The sequence below is a fragment of the Mytilus californianus genome, unplaced genomic scaffold, assembly GCF_021869535.1.
Source record: "Mytilus californianus isolate M0D057914Y unplaced genomic scaffold, xbMytCali1.0.p SCAF_47, whole genome shotgun sequence".
In the NCBI taxonomy this organism is placed as follows: domain Eukaryota; kingdom Metazoa; phylum Mollusca; class Bivalvia; order Mytilida; family Mytilidae; genus Mytilus; species Mytilus californianus.
The window spans coordinates 408,677-432,715 of record NW_026262698.1 but is presented as its reverse complement, the minus strand read 5'-3'; the positions used below and the strand labels follow the sequence as shown (position 1 = coordinate 432,715).

General features: G+C 33.2%; 1 protein-coding gene across 7 annotated transcripts in view; it reads left to right on the top strand.

The window, feature by feature from the left end:
* Positions 1-24,039, top strand: part of LOC127700030 (inter-alpha-trypsin inhibitor heavy chain H3-like) — a 147,191-nt gene that overhangs the window by 79,059 nt on the left and 44,093 nt on the right. For 3 of the 7 annotated variants that reach the window (XM_052203469.1, XM_052203472.1, XM_052203473.1), the window contains exon 12: positions 290-1,611. The exons of 1 other annotated variant lie outside the window; for it this stretch is intronic. In XM_052203469.1, coding sequence (XP_052059429.1) covers positions 290-531 — 242 coding nt within the window. In that variant the 3' untranslated portion in view covers positions 532-1,611. Of the gene's footprint in view, positions 1-289; positions 1,612-9,801; positions 10,032-16,568; positions 16,727-22,319; positions 22,431-22,855; positions 23,098-24,039 lie in introns of those variants that run through there. 3 more of the 7 variants (XM_052203475.1, XM_052203474.1, XM_052203476.1) reach the window with 3 other exon arrangements.

Sequence of the window (24,039 nt, the reverse complement as noted above, 5' to 3'; positions counted from 1 at the left end):
TCTTATATGTCCCTTTAATATTGCATCGGATGTAGCATCCATATTGTTACTGGACGTGGCAGTGTATTTATGCATCCTGTACATCTAAATGAACACCATATTAAAAATTTTAGACAGCCGACAGCGAAGGATAGGTAAAACGTTCGATGATGTCATTGACGATATTAACTATTCAAAATCAGTTACACTTTTTACCTTGTGAATAAAAATGTGCCTGAACTACAGAGGAAATGAAAAAATATTTATGACGTATCTTTTTTTTTTATTATTTTTTCTTTTAATATTTCAGGCCGGTTTGTTCATCAAAACACAACTCTGTTTAAGATTGGTCTTGACAAAAAGGGAAGACAACACGGACACTTTAGAGAGACTGAAAATACGAGTAAAACTCATTTTAATGCAATTCTTCACAAGAAACCAGATATTATTACTGGCAAAATGGTCTGGTGTTGGAATGTTCATATGAAAACCAAAGGACTTCTAGGTGGTGACATAAAAGATTATGTCATTTCTGATATTGCTTCTACATAACTTTGATTTTTTATTATTATTGTAAATACGATTAACCTTTCCGACTTCAATTTTTTTTTCGGTAGATTTTAATGGCCCTGTCATTCATATTCACCACTTAACGACTCCGGTCAGGAATCAAATATTGGACGTTTTATTTATTTTTCACCAGCGGTTAACGGAACCTATAGTATTAAGGTCTTTATAATCCTTTTATTAACCAAATGTTCAAATGCGTGTGCTTATTTCCGAGAAACATTGAATCTAGATTTTCTTCGGGTGGGGACGATAAAAGAAACCTAGCTGTTTTTAATGAAATAGGCAATTTGATCTTTATCAAAAAGGGCGTGTTGATCACGACTACTAGGAGCAAAATTATCAGCGAAACTCCGGTTTACCAGAAAATATCTTTGAACCATCAACTATGAGGCCTGTAAATTTCGTGTTGGTCAACCTGAAAGCGATAATCAGCTGCGTAAAAGATTGATTTTCTACGAGAACCAGTAATTTTACTTCTGATTGTATATTGATAACAATGACAATATGGTCAGATGTAGATTTGTATGTATATTTATAATTTTTATTCAACATTAAATTCATAGACCTAATATCGCATCATAGCAATATATTTGTATAAATTAAATTTGCATTAAAAAATGAATGGTGAAACATTAGTTTGCACCTGTTTGATTATTTGAATATCAAAATGTGTGCCTGGTGTTTTTCAAAATATTATATATTATAGGATTAAACGTCTTTTGAAAGGAATTTATTGGTGTATAAACTCGACTAATTCACTCACAAACAAATAAAAGTCCGAAGGACTTTAATGATATGTTTGTGAGTGACTTGGATAGGTCCAGTTTATACACCAATAAATTCCTTTAAAAAGGCGTTTAATCCTTATAATTCTTTTAAATTGGAGATAAGGAATTTATTTTTCCACACTCGTAACCTCTATCACACGTAAATTGTATATTTGTGTCATTGAATAGGCCTGGCACATGAATATATTTGTTGGTTAACGCAAAAAATATGTACTCCATGAAATTTGCAATCTGATAAAAAAATAAACTACAAAAACTCTTATTATCATTTAAACGAATGTTTTGTGTTTATTATTTAATTAAACGATTAACGCGAAGTGAAAATAAATTTTGTTAACGTCGATCCGGATTGTGTCAATATCACCGCCATCTTGTTTACATTGGTTACGAAAAGAAGTTCGGTCGACGTCGTCTATCGAAAAATAAACAACGTCAAGAACAATTACCGGAAGTCCTCTCAACCAATCATATCAACGTATTCCTTAATATGCAAATCATATAAGAATTATTGCAGAATGTTTTAAAAGCAAAAATAGACTACAATATTGTAATTTAAGCTTTTCTAGAAAAAAGGAGTGAAAATGAACAATGGAGAGTAGGCAATCAAAACCAAAAGTCGAAGATTGAAGATTGCATTATTGCAAAACAATTGAAAGATATATCAAAAATTCTTCTCATATATTTTATGATGGTATGATAATTAACCCCTAACGGGAGGGATTGTACTTGATTTTCATATGATGAAGACATAATCTTTCAAGCAGTTAAATTGAGGTCTGGAGCTGGCATGTCAGTAACTGCTAGTAGTCCTTTGTTAATTTATGTATCATTGTCATTTTTCTTAGTTTCTTTTGTTACCTATTCTGACATCGGACTCGGACTTCTTTTAAACTGAGTTTTACTGTGCGTATTGCTATGTGTTTCTTTATTCTACATTGACTAAAGGTATAGGGGGAGGGGGAGGGTTGAGATCTCACAAAACATGTTTAACCTCGCCGCATTTTTGCGCCTGTCCCAAGTCAGGAGCCTCTGGCCTTTGTTAGTCTAGTATGTTTTTTAATTTTAGTTCATTTATATGTTTTGGGGTTTAGTGTGACGTCCATTTTCACTGAACTAGCACACAATTTTATTTAGGGGCCATCTGAGGATCACCTCCGGGTGCGGGATTTTCTCGCTGCATTGAAGACCCATTGGTGGCCTTCGGTTGTTTTCTGCTCTTTGGTCGGATTGTTGTCTCTTTGACATATTCCCCATTTCCATTCTCAATTTTATGTTTGCAGAAAATATATTAAATACCGTCATGAAACATACGGATGTCCAGTTATATAAAGTAATACCTTGAGTAATTTTATTCAAACAAGGATAAGACATTAAGGGCATACGATACAGTTACAGGGAGGTAATGACGTCGCTAACGTAACATGTAATTTTTCGCGACGTCAAAATGTGCTTATCGGGAAAAGATGCATTTGTCGACTTATTTTTACCATTCAGACTGATTTAACTTGAAAACGAGTACATTGACCCCTATTTTTAAAAATGACATTTGGCCTGATTATGTATGACGATTATTTGTGCCAATTTTTATGAGCAAAACACCGATTAAATTTTTTAAAATAAGATAAATATAAAACAAAAAATGCCGTTTATTTACTATAATCATGAAAATTTGATAAAAAATAGTTATTTCCAAAGAATTGTCACACAAAATCAAAGCACACTTAGATGTATGTAGAGAAGATATTCCAAATGCTTTTACAAAAATCCGCTTGCGTTTATCTTTTGAAACAAAAAAGTTAGGTATGTCTTTCTGAAGGATAGAAATGTCCAAGAAACCGAAATTTACAGTGAATGTCTAAAATTTGGACCCCATTTATCTCTAAAAGTAGCGCACGAAGGTATATTTTTTATTACATATTTGAATTGACTGGGTGAAAATAGCTTGTATGCAAACTTTCGTAAAAATTTCACCGAGGGATCAAAACTGCATCGTATGCCCTTAAAGTGGCTATCGTAAATCGAAGAACAATAGACAGAACACGGAGATGTTGAATATAAGTGTCTATAGACTCCATACAACGACAGAAACCATAATATATTTAGACCGCGATATGCAGTCTACATGGTGAAATGTTGGCACAATGTTTCCACATGCCTTAAATTGTCATTTGACGACTTCCAGTAACTGTCAGAAAATGATCAAGCATTGCACATTTGTAAACTTGATATGAGTCCAAGTATTTCACCTGACTTGTCATTGAAGGGTTAAGGTTAGTGTTCCAACGATCCGTCTTTTTCTGTATCTGTCCCCTACACAATACTTGCCCTTCGAAAAGATCTGACTTACATTGTAGGTATAGTTTTGTATGAATTAGCATTTGTCTGAAATGCAGTTGTGGGAATTCTATTTTTTTAACCAGGAGTTGAATTTTGAGAAATTTCAGTAAAATGGGTCTTCATTTGCAATCATACAAAATCTTTCTATGTTATACTACATGTGTAGCTGCTAAATATTATATCAGGCACAGAATTGTATACTAAATGGGGAAGGGGTGGATTCAAACAAAAGACTAATAGCAGAACGCTTTGAACACAACGAAGTCTTGATAGAAGTTCTATGCTAAAAATCAGCAATCTCGACGGCTATTTTTAAAAGCATCAATAATGAACATATCTCGCTGTATTGAAGACCCATTGGTGGCCTTGGGCTGTTTTCTGCTCTTTGGTTGGGTTGTTGTCTCTTTAACATGTTCTCAATTTTATATACATCTATTGTTTTTATGAAATACTGCAAATTCTTTCAAATATGATTGAAAGGGGATTAGAGGTACTTCAATGAGACAGCAACTCAACAAAGAAATAAAAATCATATTAAGTTCGATACACGATATCTATATTTCGACATTGTGTCTATACAAGATGTCAAGTTTTAAATCACCAAGAGTCGTGAAATGTTGTGAATGAATTTAACAGAGGCCAGCTATCAACAAAAAATCCCCCCAAAATGACCGAGATATTGAGACGTACAACAGTAAATTCAGGTACACGGACATGCCATGTGAAAACGTTATTCATTCAAAGATCTAATTCTTTTCTCCGTTTATCTGAAACAATAGAAAGACGATGGGCATTAAATAAAAATTTGAACAATACGTACGTACACTGAACTATTCAATAACGGCAAATAAATACACAAGCATAAGTATAATACAACAATACCGTATTGAAATCTTGGCAGTAAATGATGGCAAGGTAAAAAGTTTATTTAAAACATCAATGTAATAAGCTGTACAGGCAGACATGAAAGTCTTGTGCAGTGAAAAAAAAAATAAACAGAATGACAGTGCAATTAAGAATAGATTAAACTTACAAATCCCGTCTCGGACTTAACGACAGTTTTCCTTAAAGAACTGAAAAGCAAAAGCTTTATGATCATAACTATTGACAATAATGATTTTAAGCCAAACCAAAATATATAAACGAGCAATTTGTTAACGTGTTAGCTTATATCGCTAATTAAATTAAGTTATGTCAGTGAAATAAAATTTGATCAAAAATAAAAAGTAAAATTCTGATAAATTGAGTGTTTTTTGTTTTTGTTTTATCTTTTACTCTGTAAATTTTCTGTTGATAAAAGTGCTTAACCAATTAATTGATTGATTGTTGGTTGCTTTACGCCGCATTAGCACAACAAGGCTATATCGCGGCGATATTTTAACCAATTAAAGACTGTAGTATATTCTATAGTATATAAACAGAAAAGTATACGTGCTTCTGAAATATACATGTAAATAAAAAGAGAATTTGAGTTACATGTAACACCAATAAGACAGGAATTCTGAAAGACAAACTAACAAAACTAAACCTAGGAATTAAATTAGGGAGCAACCGTTTAACTTCAAGGGAAAAGGGGGGTATGTTTTTTGACCGAGTCAGAATTTTTTTTTCGCGCACAGCCCGATTAATTTTATTTAGTTTTTCAACGCTATTAATCAAATTATTTTTTTCAATATTTAACACTATAAGTTATATGGGGTAAATCTGGATTCAGCATATTTTTTTTGTCATCTGCTTGACCAGAATATTTTTTTTCATCAAATTGGGGATCAAAATTAGAAAAAAAAACATAAACCCACCCCCTTGAAGTTAAATGGTCGTTCCCTTAACATTTATCTTCTACGGATACCCTTCAATTTCCATCTCAATAATGATATCAGCCAAATAATTATAGGTATTCCTTATGACATCTCATCGGTGTGCACTTCTTAATCCCAACGATCACTCTTTCTGTTAAATTAAAACAAAAGCTTTATTCATAACGATAAGATCCCATTACTATAATCACGTATACACAGAAGTAAAATATTCGACCTACATTGTAAGTACGTTTTAATATTAAGTAGCACTTTTCTTTAAAGCAGTTGTGGGAATACCATCTTTTTATTGTATCAAGGGAAAACCAACAAAAGCTAAAATAATATTCACCACTGATTCGATAAAGTATATGGTAATAACCTGTGTAGATTATTAACTGTGTGCTATACTTCAAAATACGAAACATATACAAACATTAATAAACAGTCAATTGTTGTACAATAACAAATGGTACATTTATGAAAGAACCATTTGGAGATCAATCACAAATCATATATTATAACAATTTGTACAATTTATTTCATTATTAAATACACATGTGGCAATATTGGAAAGGTTTGTGTTTGTTATTTACAATAAAGTACAAAACAAAATGTTGAAACTGAACATATATTGAAAGTAAAATAAATATCAGATGTAAGTCTTCTCATATCCGAGTGGCGTCAGCCACAAGTATTAGATACAATACAAAGGTAACAAAGAAACAGGCTGGTAACAACCGTTTCCGGACAGTTTTTCTGCACGAGTAGTCCGGTCAAGGTCCGAATAGCTGAGGACCTTGACCTGACTACAAGTGCAGAAAAACTATACGGCAGGTTGTTTCCGGCCTGTTTTTTGTACCTTTGTTTTGTATCTGACTTGTACGACGTTTCGAGAAAGAAGTAGTACACTTTGCATCTAGAAGAGGTTTACCGTAATAAAAAAACTAAACATATTAGAAACTTAAATGGTCATATACCAGTTAATGTGAGTTACAGCTTTCGCTTCCCTTCAGCCGGGAGATTTTTTTCTAAAAAAATTCAAGAATCTTATAACTTTATAAAAAGAACAATTTCAAGTAAACGGTGAATGTTGTACACATTTGAGACTTTTTAAAATGCAACTTCGCAAGTCAGTAATGTATAAAAAAAATTCAGAGGTAAGCAAGCTACCATTTGATTTTTTTGGGGGAAATTTAACTGTATCAAAAGAATGAATTTACTATCTCATTAGTGAATGAAATGTTATGGAAAAAATGGATTTTGTCTTGTTATTAAATATATATTATATTTAGGCATATATTTTGAATTTTTTTTTAAATGTTAAGGTTTTTATATGTCTCTGATAGTGTTGATCAGGATTAAACACGTGTCACTATTTGATCCAATTGCTGCTTACCGTCCAAAATTGATGACATAAGTTGAATGATTTTGTTCAAGATTTGCTGCATATTTGAACATGCATTGTGTTACACGGACACCTTGTATTTATAGGATCAATCGTGCATTGGTGAGTTGATAGGAATTTTACCTTTTGATTAGATTTGATCGTTTTTATATATATTTCCTGTCTTTTTTATTGAAATATAAACGTCGGTACCATCTTTTCTTTACTTCAGCATTGTTGAGAATACTATTCTTGTCCATATATTGGGTGAAAAATACATTTACGGACCGACCATTTAGCTTCAAAAGAGGGTTATGTTCTTTTCTGAGTAAGAAAATTATTGAGTTTTTTCAACGCTATCACCCAAATATTTTTTTTCGAAATTAGCACTATCATATACGATATTCGAAAAATCAGGAATCAGAACATTATTTTGTCATCTGCTTGACCACATTATATTTTTTTCTCATAAAATTGGGGTTCAAAATATTTTTTAGGAAAAAACCATAACCCCTCTTTTGAAGTTGAATGGTCAATCCCTTAGTGTACTGATTTGAATAGTCATTTACTGGAATTGCTTGAAGAAAAAAAACATTTATTAATGCTAAAGTAAATATTTTAATAAAAAAGAAAGGAAATATGTCGGTGAAACAAAAAGTTCAAATCTAATTGAAATTTAAAGTGCCCATGAACTCACTGATCATGCACGGGTGATTCTATTCGTAAAAAGAGACCGGTAACAACTAAAAAGTGTCCGTGTAACACCCGTTAATGTACTGTTTTTCTATAGCTCTGCTGGGGGTAATGTCGTACAAAGATATGTGTCGACTACGTCTGATTTACACAGATGTCTCTTGTTCTAAAATCAGCAATTAGTTTTGATAAAACAGGAACAGTGTCAGTATCTCATTTTTTTTTCAGATGCAGAAACACATTTAAAATAAGTTGTATAGTTACAGATTTGGAATGTATTTATTTTTCGGTCATGAAATTGATACCTTATCACTGCTTCTGTATAACAATATGTATCGCTGTACTATTTTGTCTTCCCATTGTTTAATTGCCAAAACCTGCACTTTTTACTGATAAATGATAACACTTCTATACGTTAATTCTAAACCATTACCCTAAGTTATATTTACAATGAAATCATTGATATACATGTATGAGCATTAATAGTGTGCGTAGGGAGGAGAGGGTTAAGTATTCAATAATACTATATAATTGAATTGTATAACGTTATTCGTACGTAAGCGATAAAAAGCATAAACGTTGAATACTGACCGAATGTTCGTTCATAAGTTGATTTCTTCGTTTAGTACAGAGAAGACAAAACTTTCAGCCAGAATGAAGCAAGGGTGGACATTTACTGTGACATGTGTGAACGAGTGTATTCTTTATACAAATTAAATCTACCCTTTTTATAAGACCACAATTTTGCGGTCGTATAATGTTATGACGTTGTCAGCGTCGTCGTCGTCCAAAGACAAATATTTGGTTTCCGGCCAACAACTTGAGATTAAGTCTATAGATCTCTATGAAATTGTACCACAATGTTCCATACTACAAAAGAAAGGTTGTCCCTTGTGTTGGGAGTTATTGTTCTAACTGGTAAGGGCCACAAAGGTGCCAAACACAAGCGATTTTAATGTTTCAGGACAATAACTTGCGTATGGATTTCTGTGAAGTTGTACCACAAGAATCCATACATCAAAAGGAAAGTTGGGATTGATTTTGGGAATCATGATCCAAACCGTTAAGGATTTAGGGGCCAAAAAGAGGCCCAAAACTATTGCTTAAACCGTTTAGAAGAAAGGGGCAAAAAACAACACTTTTCTAATACTTTGTATTAATTGCTTATTTTTTGACCAATTTCAAAGGGGTTTAATTCAAAGTCTTGAATTCGTAGGGTAATTTGATATGCTGAATCTAACAATATTTAGATTTTGGGCCCCGTTTTTATATAGGTCCACATTAAGGTCCAAAGGGTCAAAAATTAAACTTCGTTTGATTTCAACAAAAAATTTTTGGGTTGTTTGATATACTGAATCTAACCATGTATTTTGATTTTGGGCCCAGTTTTCAAATTGGTCCACATTAAGGTCCGAAGGGTTTAACAAAATCAGGTTTCAAGGGGTTCTTTGATATGCTGAATCTAAACATGTATTTAGATCTTTAATTTTGGGATCATTTTTCAAGATGGTCCAAAAAGGGATCCAAAATTAAACTTAGTTTGACTTAAAACAAATATTTAATTCATGGGGTTCTTTGATATGCTGAATATAACCGTGTATTTAGATTTTGGATATTGGACCCTAATAGGTAAAAGTCCAACTTCATTTTTTTCAATTTTTTCAGTCCTTTGACCACATTCATTCTGTGTCAGGAACCTATGATGTGTCAATTATTTAATCACAATCCAAATTCAGAGCTGTATCAAGCTTGAATGTAGTGCCCATACTTGACCCAACTGTTAAGGGTTCGAATAATAGTTACATAAATAGTTTCTGTCTGAATTGTTTATAAGAAACATAATACAAAAGCATTTTTTTTGCGTTTTGGTCATGATAGATTTTTTTACCTTACTTTTTGAAGGTTTTTCTCACACTTTTAAGCATACATTGTTACACATTAGAAGTACCTGTAAGTGAGGAAGTAGAGAGTGACTTACCTGTTTACCGCGATTATGAAATTTGATAATCATGTGTATGATAAAAATTGAATTATTTGGTATTTTATTTGGCAATAATATTCCGAATTAGCTGCACAACGAACTAGACCCTAAAATGCTTATTTTCGTTTGTTAGCTTGATTTGTCTTCGTAATATCGGTAAACTACCATTGCTTTAATTTAACAAAACAAATTCCGTTGTTCGATATATAAAGTTACCTTTGAGCTATTAACACGATTCAAGTAAGATAAAAATACACTACATAAACTGCAGGTTAAAATTATTTTGAGACGTCCTTCAGATTTTGACCGAGAACAGTGTTTTGGGTTTTTGTAAACGTAGTCGGCATTGACATGCTGCAGATACAAAAATCGTGTATTATACAGTAGGTGCTTATAAATTTGTTAAGCAACAGTGACTGAACATGGACGGGACAATGATTCTTCATTTACTTATAGTGATTTCTTTCTTGATTATGCAGATTGTACATTCAGAAACACAGGTAAATATATTTATTTGTCAGGGTGAATGGTTATGCTTCAAAAAATAAATGTGTCAAGCAAAGAAAAAATATGAGACGTATTGTCACTGATGCTTACTTGGTCTAAAATTCCATATTATGCGTATTTAAATGCATCTATATAAATTGCTTGATTTGAATTGTTTGGGGGATATGTGTATTTAAGTTGGTAATACTCCTATTGAAATCTCAGGTGGTCGAAACAATTGATAAATTGCTGGTTTAGAGATCTGAGTTTATCAATAAATTGTTTACATAGTCAAAATAAACATTAAACAGGAGATATACAACTTGATCAAAATTCCTATTTTTGGAATACAAAATAATAATAAAAGAACAGAGTTCCAATGTCCCCCGCGTTGCACATATTTTATCTATCCAAGGTACACGGGCAATAACTTAGAAAAGCACCTTTTTTGTTCTTTAAAACTTCTTATTTATATTTTCTTCGGGGCAAATACAATGTGATTTCCATTATAATTTATATTTCAAAGGGGCATAGCTCGTTAAAAATATTTGATCAGAATTTTATTTTCGAAAGTGTCAAAGACATTGCTGATATAAACCTATGATATAAGTTTCATAAAATTCTGGCAAGAATTGAACACATGAGAGCGATAACATTGCAATTTTCCATATAATCAATATTTTCAAGGGCATAACTCTTTTAAAAATAATTGATTGGCACTGATTTTTGAATTCTTCATGAACATTGCTGACATAAAATAAACCTAATGTATAAATTTCATAAAAAAAAACTGGCAAGAATTGTACGCATTAGAGCGCTCATAAGGCAATTTTCCATATAATTAATACTTCCAAGGGGCATAACTCTTTCAAAAATTATTGATCGGCACTGATTTTCAAATTCATCCAAGACATTGCTAATATACACCTATCATTTAAGTTTCATAAAATTCTGGCAAGAATTGTACATATGAGAGCGCAAACAATGCAATTCTCCATATAATTTATATTTCCAAGGGGCATAACTCTTTTAATAATAATTGATCGGCACTGATTTTCGAACTCGTCCAAGACATTGCTGATATAAACCTATAATATAAGTTTCATAAAAATCTGGCAGAATTGTACACATTAGCATGATTAGAGCGCTCATACGGCAATTTTCCATATAATTAATATTTCCAACGGGCATAACTCTAAGACTTTTTTAAATAATTGATCGGCACTGATTTTCGAACTCGTCTAAGATACTGCAGATATAAACCTATGATATAAGTTTCATAAAAATCTAATCTGGCTAAAATTGTACACGTGAGAACGCTAACAAGACCGGACGGACGGACGCCCGGTATTTCCATGTCACCCGCAATGCGTTACGGTGGCAAAAATAGAATATTAGAAGACCAAAACCGGTAAAATGTATATAAGAAAAATGTATTAAAGAAGTCAATGTGTCATGTTTAAAGAAGTGAGGTATTGCCATATAGTAAGCCATTATACTTAAACTGGAAACAAAATGTTACAATTGTTTAACCTTGTCCACGTGTAACGCATTTTATTCTACCAAGCTATATTCATTCCTATCCTTCAACCACACGCTTCTCTATCCTCCATTTTAGCTGTCTGCCATATCAAATAGATTTTCATTTCGTTGAGGTTTCCTCTCCGAGGGTATCACCAGGCAAGTAGTAATCACTTTTGTGTTGACATAATTATCTTATAAGCAATATTTACAAAAGCGTCGTTTACAAAATGTTGAAATGTTCGAAAATCGACGGATTTTCTACCCTATATATAGGGTACGTTTGTACATGTATGTTTATGTATAGCAATGCTTATTGTCTTTGGTAACAATCCTGTAATTTTGGATTTTAAACACCAATAAAATATCTTATCTTATATTATCTAACCGTACCTTTTCAAATCTGGGCAGTGGCGGTTCCAGGGGGTGGTGGTGGGGGGTCCGGGGATTGAAACCCCCCTTTTTTTGACCGATCAATGCTTTTGATTGGGGACATATGGATGGAATCCGCCCTTTATCCTTGGTTGGACCCCCCCCCCCCTGCTGGGGGTGCTCTCTGTCATGTCAGAGTTGTAACCCTGACATATTTAAAACAGGCTTTTGTATTTGACCTAAATAGGGAACGTTGAGGCTTTAAATTTTGTACATCAGAAGTGCGATTCGTCTACAGAAGACTCACCAGTGACGCTCGAATCAAAAAAGTTAAAAGGCCAAATAATGTGCGAAGTTGAAAAGATTTGAGGTTCAAACAGTTACATAAGAATCGAGGAACGTTTTGATTATTCTTAATGTGGAACAAATGCACAAACTACCGGAGACCGCTTAAATGACGGTGAGACCCCCTGGTCTTTCAATGTCCATAAAATTGAACGATCTTTTACACTATGTATATATACAGATCGTATCAAATGGATTTCCCAGAATAATGTCATCTTCGATATCTTGTGATATAATTTTTACAGACAACTGTTTGTCTCAAACAGATAAAGAATTGTGATTTTTAAAGTCAAGTGCTGGAGATGTAAAGTCTAATACTGTAGATCTAAATGACTGCGCTGTAGATGTAGTCTAGCGCTGGAGTCATTATGTCCAGCGATGTAGATATAAATTTCACTTAAAATCTGCAGCGCTGAACTGTATAATTTATCAACATTGCTGGACTTTAGATCTACAGCGCTACATTGCTGGACTTTAGATCTATAGACATAAGATTTACAGCGCTTGACTTTATAGCTACAGTGCTCGAATTTTTATGGAGCACTGTTGGTTTAACGTCCAGCGGCGGACTTTAATTCTACTTTGCTGGACTTTTGATCTACAGTGCTGGACTTTATATCGACAACGCTGGACTTACATCTACAGTGCTGGACATTAAATCTGTAGTGCTGGACATGAGATCACCAGTGATAGACAGTAAATCTCAAACGATAGACTTTGCATCTCCTCGTTTGGACTTGAGGTCTACAGCGCATTAGTTTAAATCTCCGGCGTTTGACTTTATAGCTACAGCGATAGATTGTATATTTAGAGCGCTGGAATTTTTACGGAGCCCTGAGCTAGATTGCATAGCTACTGCGCTCGACGTTTGACAGAGCCCTGTTAGTATCATACAGATAAATAATTGTGGTTTTTAAAGTGAAATGCGGGAGATATAAAGTCAAGCGCTGCTGGAGATTTAAAGTCTAGCTTTATAGATCTAACTTCCAGCACTTTATGTCTAAATTCTAGCGCTGTATATCTTAAATCAACTGCTGTAGATCAAAGGTCCAGCCCAGTCTGGTGCTGGAGATGAAATGTAATGTCCAGAGCTAAAGATAAAAAGTCTACTCAAAATTTCCAGCGCTGGACTTCTCATGTACATCACTGCACTTTAGATCTAGAGCGCTGAAAATATCTCTACAGTGCTGGACTTCAGATTGATAGCGCTGGACTCTAGATCTCCATGGCGGTACTTAAGATATACACCGTATGACATTTTTATATTTACAGCACTCGGACCTGTTGGTCTCATAAAGATAAAGAGTTGTGATTTTAAGTCAAGCCCTGGAGAAGTAAAATCAAGCGCTGTAGATTTAAAATCAAGCGCTGTGGATTTAAAGTCAAGCGCTGGAGATCTAAAGTCTAGCACAAATACAGAAATTTGCAAATACAGCGCTGAACTTAACATCTCCATCGCTGGACTTTTAGATCGCAAGCGCTGGACTTTATATCCACGGCATCCACGGCTAGATCTACAGTGCCGTCTTTCAAATCTACAGTGGAGATCACTTCTAACCTCTCATTAGAACTGTCAGAATAATCTGCCATAGAACTGTTCTAAACTGTCCTAGAACAGTTCTACCTAGAACAGGTCTACCCTAGAACTGTTCTAAGTAGAACTGTCAGAATCAGTTTTAGGTAGAACTGACCAAATCAGTTATAGGTGGATTTGTCAGGATCAGTTCTAGGGTAGAACTGTCTAAAACTGTTCTAGGTAGAACTGTCTAAATCAGTTCTAGTCGTAGAACTGTCAGCAGAACTGACCAAATCAGTTTTAACCGTAGAACTGTCAGCAGAACTGACTGAATCAGTTCTAACCTTAGAACTGTCAGCAGAACTGTCTAAAACTGTTCTGGCCGTAGAACTGACCATACCTGTCAGGATTGTAGAACAGTTCTAAATGACGTCACTGCAATTTTTTAATATATTCTATTCTTTTTACATATTTATATTTAAGACAAAGAGTTCTTAAAACTGTTCTATGGATAGAACTGACTAAATCAATTCTAGCCGTAGAACTGACCAAATCAGTTCTAATCGTAGAACTGTTCTAGTCGTAGAACTGTTCTAGCGGTATAACTGTTCTAGTCGTAGAACTGACCAAAGATTTGGTCAGTTCTAGGTAGAACTGTCTAAAACTGTTCTAGGGTAGAACTGTCAGGATCAGTTCTAGGTAGAACTGTCTAAATCAGTTCTAGGTAGAACTGACCAAATCAGTTCTAAGTTAGAACTGTTCTAGTTAGAACTGTCTAAAAGGTGTCAGGATGACAGTTCTACATACTGTCCTAGAACAGTTCTCCTGACAGATTCTGACAGATTTGATGAGAGGTTAGAAGTGATCTCCACTGTACGCCGCATGCATTTACATTTCCATCGCCTGACTGTATATCTACCGGACTCGATTTTTATATCTACAGCGCTTGTTTTTTTACGGATCCATGACGGTCTCATACAAATAAAGAGTTTTGTTTTTCTAAAGTCAAGCCCTGGAGCTGTAAAGTACACCGCTACTGATCTAAAGTATAGTACTGTAGATCTAAAGTCAAGTGCTGTAGATATAAAAAGTTAATCGCTGTGAATATAAATTTAAGCGCTACAGATTTAGAGTAAATCGCTGAAAATGTACAGTCCAGTGTCGGAGATGCAAAGTCCAGCGCAGAAGATGTATGTCCAGCGCTGTAGATGCAAATAGATTTTTAAAAATTAACTTGTTATCTGTATTAGGCCAACAGGGCTACGTATACTCGTATATGAATATGAATATCCTAGACTTGGTTGCACAAATGTAATAGTGTCACATTGAAAAGGGGAAGTTGTATTGTGACACGTACATGCAGTGACAAGTGCAGTGTTTGTTAAATAAATGGTTGCTTGCTTAACTTCCAGTGGCCAATAGTTCATAATATATGTTCATGGTGAATGTGTAATAGTGAAAAAGATATGGTATATGTATATACTTTGTGGATATTTTACGAATAAACAGATCACAATTTAATCTCTCATATGCCTTCTTTTGGTTTTAGCAAAAGCTAAATTGAATTCTATTTCAGCATTACTAAAATTTATGACACTGATTCAATGACATACATTCGCGTACAATCTTTGAGCATCGAATTTTAGAATCGCGCAGCACTCTAATGTACTTTCACTACCTTTGTCTATGACAATTCGTTAAGGATTACTTATTTGTTTAATTTTTTGTGATTTACTCTGACTTGTAAATGCAGCGTGGGTGAAAGTAAAATGACATCCCTTTAAAATCGTGTCAGCGTATTACATCTGTCAACCAATCATGTTGACGTCACAATTGTATTGAGCTTTTCACAAAATTCACAAAATAAACGTATTTTGAATATCGAACCTACTGCTAGCGGTCATTTGGATATTCAATATCGAACCTACTGCTAGCGGTCATTTGGATATTGAATATCGAATTGCGAATAACGAACCGACCGCTAATTTCACATCCATGATAAGATGGTCATTTCTAAAATTAACGTGAAATTTAACATGACCTTTACGTTAAATAAATGTTATGTGAAATGCAGTTTCCATTCCTTCTTTGAAAGATATTACAAAGCTTGTGCTTAAAGTTTAATAAAAGCATAATATAACCTTTTTTTTTTAAGTTTTATTAATCACATTCATTTATTCGTGGATGAGATGATGACTTCTTCTGCAGTGTGTGATTTTCCATATTCGAAATCCTAAAATCAAATGAAATATTCGGACTCATCGGACCTGACCGGACATATATGTACATCTAAATGAAAACATTACTTCGGATTTACATGCAACATGTACCAGATGAGCAATATATTCACCAGCTGGTAGACCGAAAATTTAATCTTATACAAACTTATAATTTTTAAATATGTTTCTTCCTTGATGTTGTAATTTTTATTACTTTTATTACTTGGGGGTAAAAAACCGCACAATGTCAAATCTGCATGTGAATCCAAATTATTATTTGATTTTAGTTTGCTTGTAACTGATAGACAATACATGCCTCTTGGACACTGAATTCAAATTTAAGCCTTCGACGAAAGTTATCGCTTTAGTCGGTGAATACTGTTATTGTTCTACCTAAAACACAAAAATTAAAACTCCTCAAGCCATTTCTTCGTTCACTTTTGTTTTTAATTTGTATGATATTGTGTATGTGACCGTCTTTTTAATTCATTTGACCTTTTCGTTTTGACGAAAATGGTAAAGAGAGCTTTAAAATGGATAAGGAATATTTATGAATATGGTATATTATTATTTTTCAGAATCCTAGAATATATTACATGCACATAAAATCTGATGTGAAATTCCGATTTGCAACGACCTTAGTAACCAGCAAAGTAGCTAATAGTGCGAAGACTCCTGTTGAAGCTCATTTTGAAGTCACTCTTCCCGATGCAGCATTCATTACAGAATTTGTTATGTAAGTTTTAAATTTTGATGTGGACAAAAAGTAACGAATATATCAATCGCAATGACTAAATTTTACGTATGTCATGAATAAAAAATTGATAATGTGTGACATGATAAGAACTTTACTTAAAAGCATAACTAAAAAATTGTCTTAAGATAACATTAACGATACCAATTTTACTGCACCAGATGCGCATTTCGGTAATTAATGTCTCTTCAGTGCTGCTCTATACCAAAATATTCAAAAACGCTAAACTAATATAAAAGTTGAAGAGCTGATTAAACCTAAAATGATCTATAGCATAGCAAAATCCGGACAAGGAATCAGAGCTTTGCATGAGGGAAAAAAATTCACTAATTTAAAATGATTTTCAAAATTGTTTAACAGCAAATTTCAGTTAAAACAATATCCGTATGTTCATGCCACAACCGAAATATAGGCTACTGGGCTGGTGGTACCCGCTGGGACTAACAGTCCACCACCAGAATATGTATCGACCAAGCCATCCTTAGCAACATTTTGCAATTAAATACGAAGCAAATTTCATGAGAAATGCCAGTATTCTTTGTACCATGATCCCCCAAACCGATAGATAAGATCGGTTGTTGGATGCATAAACTTCGTGTTTATTAGGGAGGATAAGTAAATAAAAAGGAAAAGGAGGGATAATGTGTCTAAACTCGCGATATAACGACAATTGACCGAACTCGAAGCAAAACAACTTTTGAAAATCAGAGTGAGGCCTTCAACACAAAGCAACTGCTCACACATTTCTGGTTGGTGTTATAATAACATTAATGGTACCAAGTTTATGCACCATATGCGCATTTCGACAAATTATGTCTCTTCAGTGATGCTCGAGTCCAAAATATTTGAAAATCGAAATAATAATATAAACGTTGAAGGGCTGATAAAGCTAAAAAGGACCTTAAGTATAGCCAAATCCCGACAATGAGTCAGAGTTTTACATGTGGGATATTTATTCCGTAATTTACGAGTGATTTTCAAAATTTCTTATCAGTTATTTTCAATTAAACGATACCTGTATGTTTATGCCAGTGCCGAAGTACCGGCTACTGGACTGGTAGTACCGTCGGACCACCCGAGGTACTGATCCAATGGTAGTGGTAACATCCGCGGTACCAATACTTAATATAAAGTTGAAAACTGATAAAACCGAAAAGGACCTAAAATATAGCCAATATGAACAAGGAACGGGGAGATATTTTCCTTAATTTAGAAATATTTCCAAAATTTTATGATAGCAAATTTCAATTAATAAATTTCCGTATTTCATGTTTAGAAAAAGTAACCATTAATGAAATTAAGTATTTGTAACATTTTAGATATATTATAAAAAAATGATGAATATTAATGTAAACCTTCTTATTATATCTTTATCTTATGTAGTGAAGTTATTTTCTTACAAAACGAGTTTTTTTTCTTTCATTTATGAATTGACAAACACTGTGCAGAAGGATAACAAAAGAGTAAACTGTGTAGACGTTAGCACGTGCATCATTCAGTTTATTAATATTCAATATTGATATGGGCAAATTAAGAATTCGATTGGTCAGTCAATTTGATTGGAAATTAGGATCAGATCCTAATGTTATAGTAGTAAATGTAGTAATTCAGCTATTTTCTCTCTCAGACAGACGACAGATCGGTTGCTTGTGGCTGAGAAGATTTTGCCAAAATTTCATAATCATTTATTGGCAATTATTAATATTGTTAATACTCATTCACAGTTAGTGATATTTTTTTTTATTGATGATGTTTTGCTTGAATTGAGTCTTTATATTAACGGCAAACTTAGGTGGACATCCTTATAGGTTTGCTATTTGCTCTCAATTTAATGATAAAAATGGATAAATAAATTTGCACAAAGCAATTTTTCTGTTCATGATATTCGAATTCGTTATGTTTAAATTATCGATGTTAAACAAAGCCAGGAGCTAAGTCCTGCAACTACGTACATATATATTATTTCATGCAATGGTATATTTGTCAATTCCTTAATTGATCCTATAATTAAGAATATTTTTTATTGAATTCCTCAGGAGGGACAAAAATGTCCATTGACAACGAACAACTACCAAAAGAGCCACATTCTGTATGTATGTGCCTGTCCCAAGTCAGGAGCCTGTAATTCAGTGGTTGTCGTTTGTTTATGTGTTACATATTTGTTTTTCGTTCATTGTTTGTACATAAATTAGGCCGTTAGTTTTCTCGTTTGAATTGTTTTACATTGTCATTTCGAGGCCTTTTATAGCTGACTGTGCGGTATGGGCTTTGCTCATTGTTGAAAGCCGTATGGTGACCTATAGTTGTTAATTTCTGTGTCATTTTGGTCTCTTGTGGAGAGTTGTCTCATTGGCAACCATACCACATCTTCTTTTTTATATATAATGTACAAATGTATCTGTGCGTCATGTCTTTTAAACTTTTTAAAAAACATTTTAAGTACATTTAATATTCTGTTAAGCTACAATAGTTATTTTTTCACTAAAAACTAGATATAACGCCTAAGTATCATTTTCACATTATATAGATATAAGAAGATGTGGTATGAGTGCCAATGAGACAACTCTCCATCCAAGTCACAATTTGTAAAAGTAAACAATTTTAATTTTAATTATAGGTCAACATTAACATGCTTTGCACCAGATACATAACCAGTCGACAAAATCCGGACAAGGAATCAGAGCTTTGCATGAGGGAAAAAAATTCACTAATTTAAAATGATTTTCAAAATTGTTTAACAGCAAATTTCAGTTAAAACAATATCCGTATGTTCATGCCACAACCGAAATATAGGCTACTGGGCTGGTGGTACCCGCTGGGACTAACAGTCCACCACCAGAATATGTATCGACCAAGCCATCCTTAGCAACATTTTGCAATTAAATACGAAGCAAATTTCATGAGAAATGCCAGTATTCTTTGTACCATGATCCCCCAAACCGATAGATAAGATCGGTTGTTGGATGCATAAACTTCGTGTTTATTAGGGAGGATAAGTAAATAAAAAGGAAAAGGAGGGATAATGTGTCTAAACTCGCGATATAACGACAATTGACCGAACTCGAAGCAAAACAACTTTTGAAAATCAGAGTGAGGCCTTCAACACAAAGCAACTGCTCACACATTTCTGGTTGGTGTTATAATAACATTAATGGTACCAAGTTTATGCACCATATGCGCATTTCGACAAATTATGTCTCTTCAGTGATGCTCGAGTCCAAAATATTTGAAAATCGAAATAATAATATAAACGTTGAAGGGCTGATAAAGCTAAAAAGGACCTTAAGTATAGCCAAATCCCGACAATGAGTCAGAGTTTTACATGTGGGATATTTATTCCGTAATTTACGAGTGATTTTCAAAATTTCTTATCAGTTATTTTCAATTAAACGATACCTGTATGTTTATGCCAGTGCCGAAGTACCGGCTACTGGACTGGTAGTACCGTCGGACCACCCGAGGTACTGATCCAATGGTAGTGGTAACATCCGCGGTACCAATACTTAATATAAAGTTGAAAACTGATAAAACCGAAAAGGACCTAAAATATAGCCAATATGAACAAGGAACGGGGAGATATTTTCCTTAATTTAGAAATATTTCCAAAATTTTATGATAGCAAATTTCAATTAATAAATTTCCGTATTTCATGTTTAGAAAAAGTAACCATTAATGAAATTAAGTATTTGTAACATTTTAGATATATTATAAAAAAATGATGAATATTAATGTAAACCTTCTTATTATATCTTTATCTTATGTAGTGAAGTTATTTTCTTACAAAACGAGTTTTTTTTCTTTCATTTATGAATTGACAAACACTGTGCAGAAGGATAACAAAAGAGTAAACTGTGTAGACGTTAGCACGTGCATCATTCAGTTTATTAATATTCAATATTGATATTGGCAAATTAAGAATTCGATTGGTCAGTCAATTTGATTGGAAATTAGGATCAGATCCTAATGTTATAGTAGTAAATGTAGTAATTCAGCTATTTTCTCTCTCAGACAGACGACAGATCGGTTGCTTGTGGCTGAGAAGATTTTGCCAAAATTTCATAATCATTTATTGGCAATTATTAATATTGTTAATACTCATTCACAGTTAGTGATATTTTTTTTATTGATGATGTTTTGCTTGAATTGAGTCTTTATATTAACGGCAAACTTAGGTGGACATCCTTATAGGTTTGCTATTTGCTCTCAATTTAATGATAAAAATGGATAAATAAATTTGCACAAAGCAATTTTTCTGTTCATGATATTCGAATTCGTTATGTTTAAATTATCGATGTTAAACAAAGCCAGGAGCTAAGTCCTGCAACTACGTACATATATATTATTTCATGCAATGGTATATTTGTCAATTCCTTAATTGATCCTATAATTAAGAATATTTTTTATTGAATTCCTCAGGAGGGACAAAAATGTCCATTGACAACGAACAACTACCAAAAGAGCCACATTCTGTATGTATGTGCCTATCCCAAGTCAGGAGCCTGTAATTCAGTGGTTGTCGTTTGTTTATGTGTTACATATTTGTTTTTCGTTCATTGTTTGTACATAAATTAGGCCGTTAGTTTTCTCGTTTGAATTGTTTTACATTGTCATTTCGAGGCCTTTTATAGCTGACTGTGCGGTATGGGCTTTGCTCATTGTTGAAAGCCGTATGGTGACCTATAGTTGTTAATTTCTGTGTCATTTTGGTCTCTTGTGGAGAGTTGTCTCATTGGCAACCATACCACATCTTCTTTTTTATATATAATGTACAAATGTATCTGTGCGTCATGTCTTTTAAACTTTTTAAAAAACATTTTAAGTACATTTAATATTCTGTTAAGCTACAATAGTTATTTTTTCACTAAAAACTAGATATAACGCCTAAGTATCATTTTCACATTATATAGATATAAGAAGATGTGGTATGAGTGCCAATGAGACAACTCTCCATCCAAGTCACAATTTGTAAAAGTAAACAATTTTAATTATAGGTCAACATTAACATGCTTTGCACCAGATACATAACCAGTCGACAAAAAGGGTAAACAATTTGGGTTGAATGAGAGTATTAAAGGAATCAAATCGGTAATCGGCAAATAAACTAATAGCAGACTACCAGGGGTGAAACTTACGAAACAATTCAAAATAAAGAAATGAATCTCCCTCATGCATAGGTTATTTTTTCCTCGGGTTGTGATATACTTTTAGTCCATTTTGGTTGTCCAACTTTGTACTAGGTTTTAGGTTCACATAAATTTTTGACCTCCAAACATAATGCTTATAATGATGGAAATGCGAATCTGGTGCAGTAAATGAGAAATGTTGACAGATAGCCTAACAGTCTTCTTTTAGTATGTAAATTCGAAGTATTTCATGAGAACGTTGCAAAACCGTTCCACAAGCGGATATTCACAAATAAAGAGAATTGAACTTGCAGACTGCAACTGATAAAAAAGAAAATAAACCAATAAAACAACCCAAACTAAAAAAATGTCAGATCTGTCGTTTTTGTTTTAATCTCAAATAAACTATAATTATGTTCAAATATTGATAGATGTCGCTGTATTATTTTCAGGGAAATCGATGGACAGATGTACCCCGGAGAAATCAACGAAAAAGCAAAAGCAAAAGAGAAATATGATACAGCAAAGGAAAAGGGCCAAAGTGCTGGACACGTAGCTCAAAAGTAAGTACATGAACAAAATAAAATTAGGAAATTTATTAGATATTGCAATGTTTGTTGTTAAAAAGACCAGTTTTGATCATATGACATTTTTTAAAGAAATGAATCCTGATTTTTAATAACTTTAAACTCTTCATTTTTTATATCGGTTAGTTTTAAATGATTTATTTACTAAAATTTTAAAGCTAGTTTGTGGACAAAAAAAGAAAAAATAGAAATGATAGAAAATCGCGGTTTTTTTTATTGATAAATACTTACTGAAATTATTTTAATTCCCATCAAATAGTCATAATAAGTAATCACAACATTGCATGGCCGCCGATTTGTTTATTAGATATTTAGGTAATATTCTGAGAAGAATAACATCTATTAAAAATGTCTGTTATTGCTCCAACCTATATTACAAATAGCATTCCATTTTATTGTAGACCAAGACATACCAATCGTTTTAGTGTTGATGTAAACGTAGCAGCTGAGAGTAAAGTGACCTTTAATCTTACTTATCAAGAATTATTAGAGCGAGTCTATGAACAATATGAGCATATAATATATGTTGACCCAGGGCAGATTGTGGAGGATTTCAAGATCGACGTATATATTCATGAGTCGAGGAATATTACTAAGGTCTCGGTGCCACCGTTGCGAAATGATATTATTTCGGGAACCAAAGGTAAACAGTTCATTGATATAAAATTCGTTAGTATGTATATAACATTTACGTCAGAATAAGTGTAGAAAGGAATTGCAGGGTTTGAATTGACATAAAAAAGAAGACATTTTAAAGATGAAATTGTACTAGAGTTATTTTGGAGTCTATGTTTTTATACTAATCTCATGTTGACGGTTGCAAGGCATTATACAGTCCTAAACGGGTGCTTTTAAGTTTTTACAGAATTAAGTATACGGCTCCCATTGATGGGCAAACGTTCACACAGTACAACCTCTAACCTGGCTTGTCGCAAATGCATTAACAGATACCTGAGGGGCTCCCTAAATCTGACATGATGTGCATGATAATTCCGATAGTTATCAAATGTACCAGGATTATAATTAAATACGCCAGGCGCGCGTTTATGGCAGACTCAGACGTCGACAATCAATGACGATATTGGTGTGCTAAAAATTATTAGTGCGCTAGCTAATTACACCTTGATATTATGGTTAATGCAATATGGTAGGTTTCAATAATTAAGGAGGCGGGTTTGTCAGCAAATTTACCTTATTTTTTAGTTAAGTGTCAGAAATTTACCTTATTTTATGGTTAAATGGGATAAATGTAGGACGTCCAATTATCAAGATGTAAGAATTAAAACATTATTGTAAATTTTCTCTAAGAAAATCAATGCGCTAACTGAAGTTAGTTGTTCATTTGTTAAATGATGTTTATGTTTTCAATAATGGAAATAAGTTGAATATTGGTGTAAGGATTTTTTTTAAATTAACGTCATATTCGTGTTATTTTTATTATCATTATATTACATGTAAATGTTAATCGTACACATATACAAGATTAAGAATACACGAACTATTTTTTCAACTAAGCCAAAGTTGTGTTCATTTGTTTTTGGTTCTTTTCCTGGTAGGTTTAATAATGGTCTGAGGTCTAAATCAA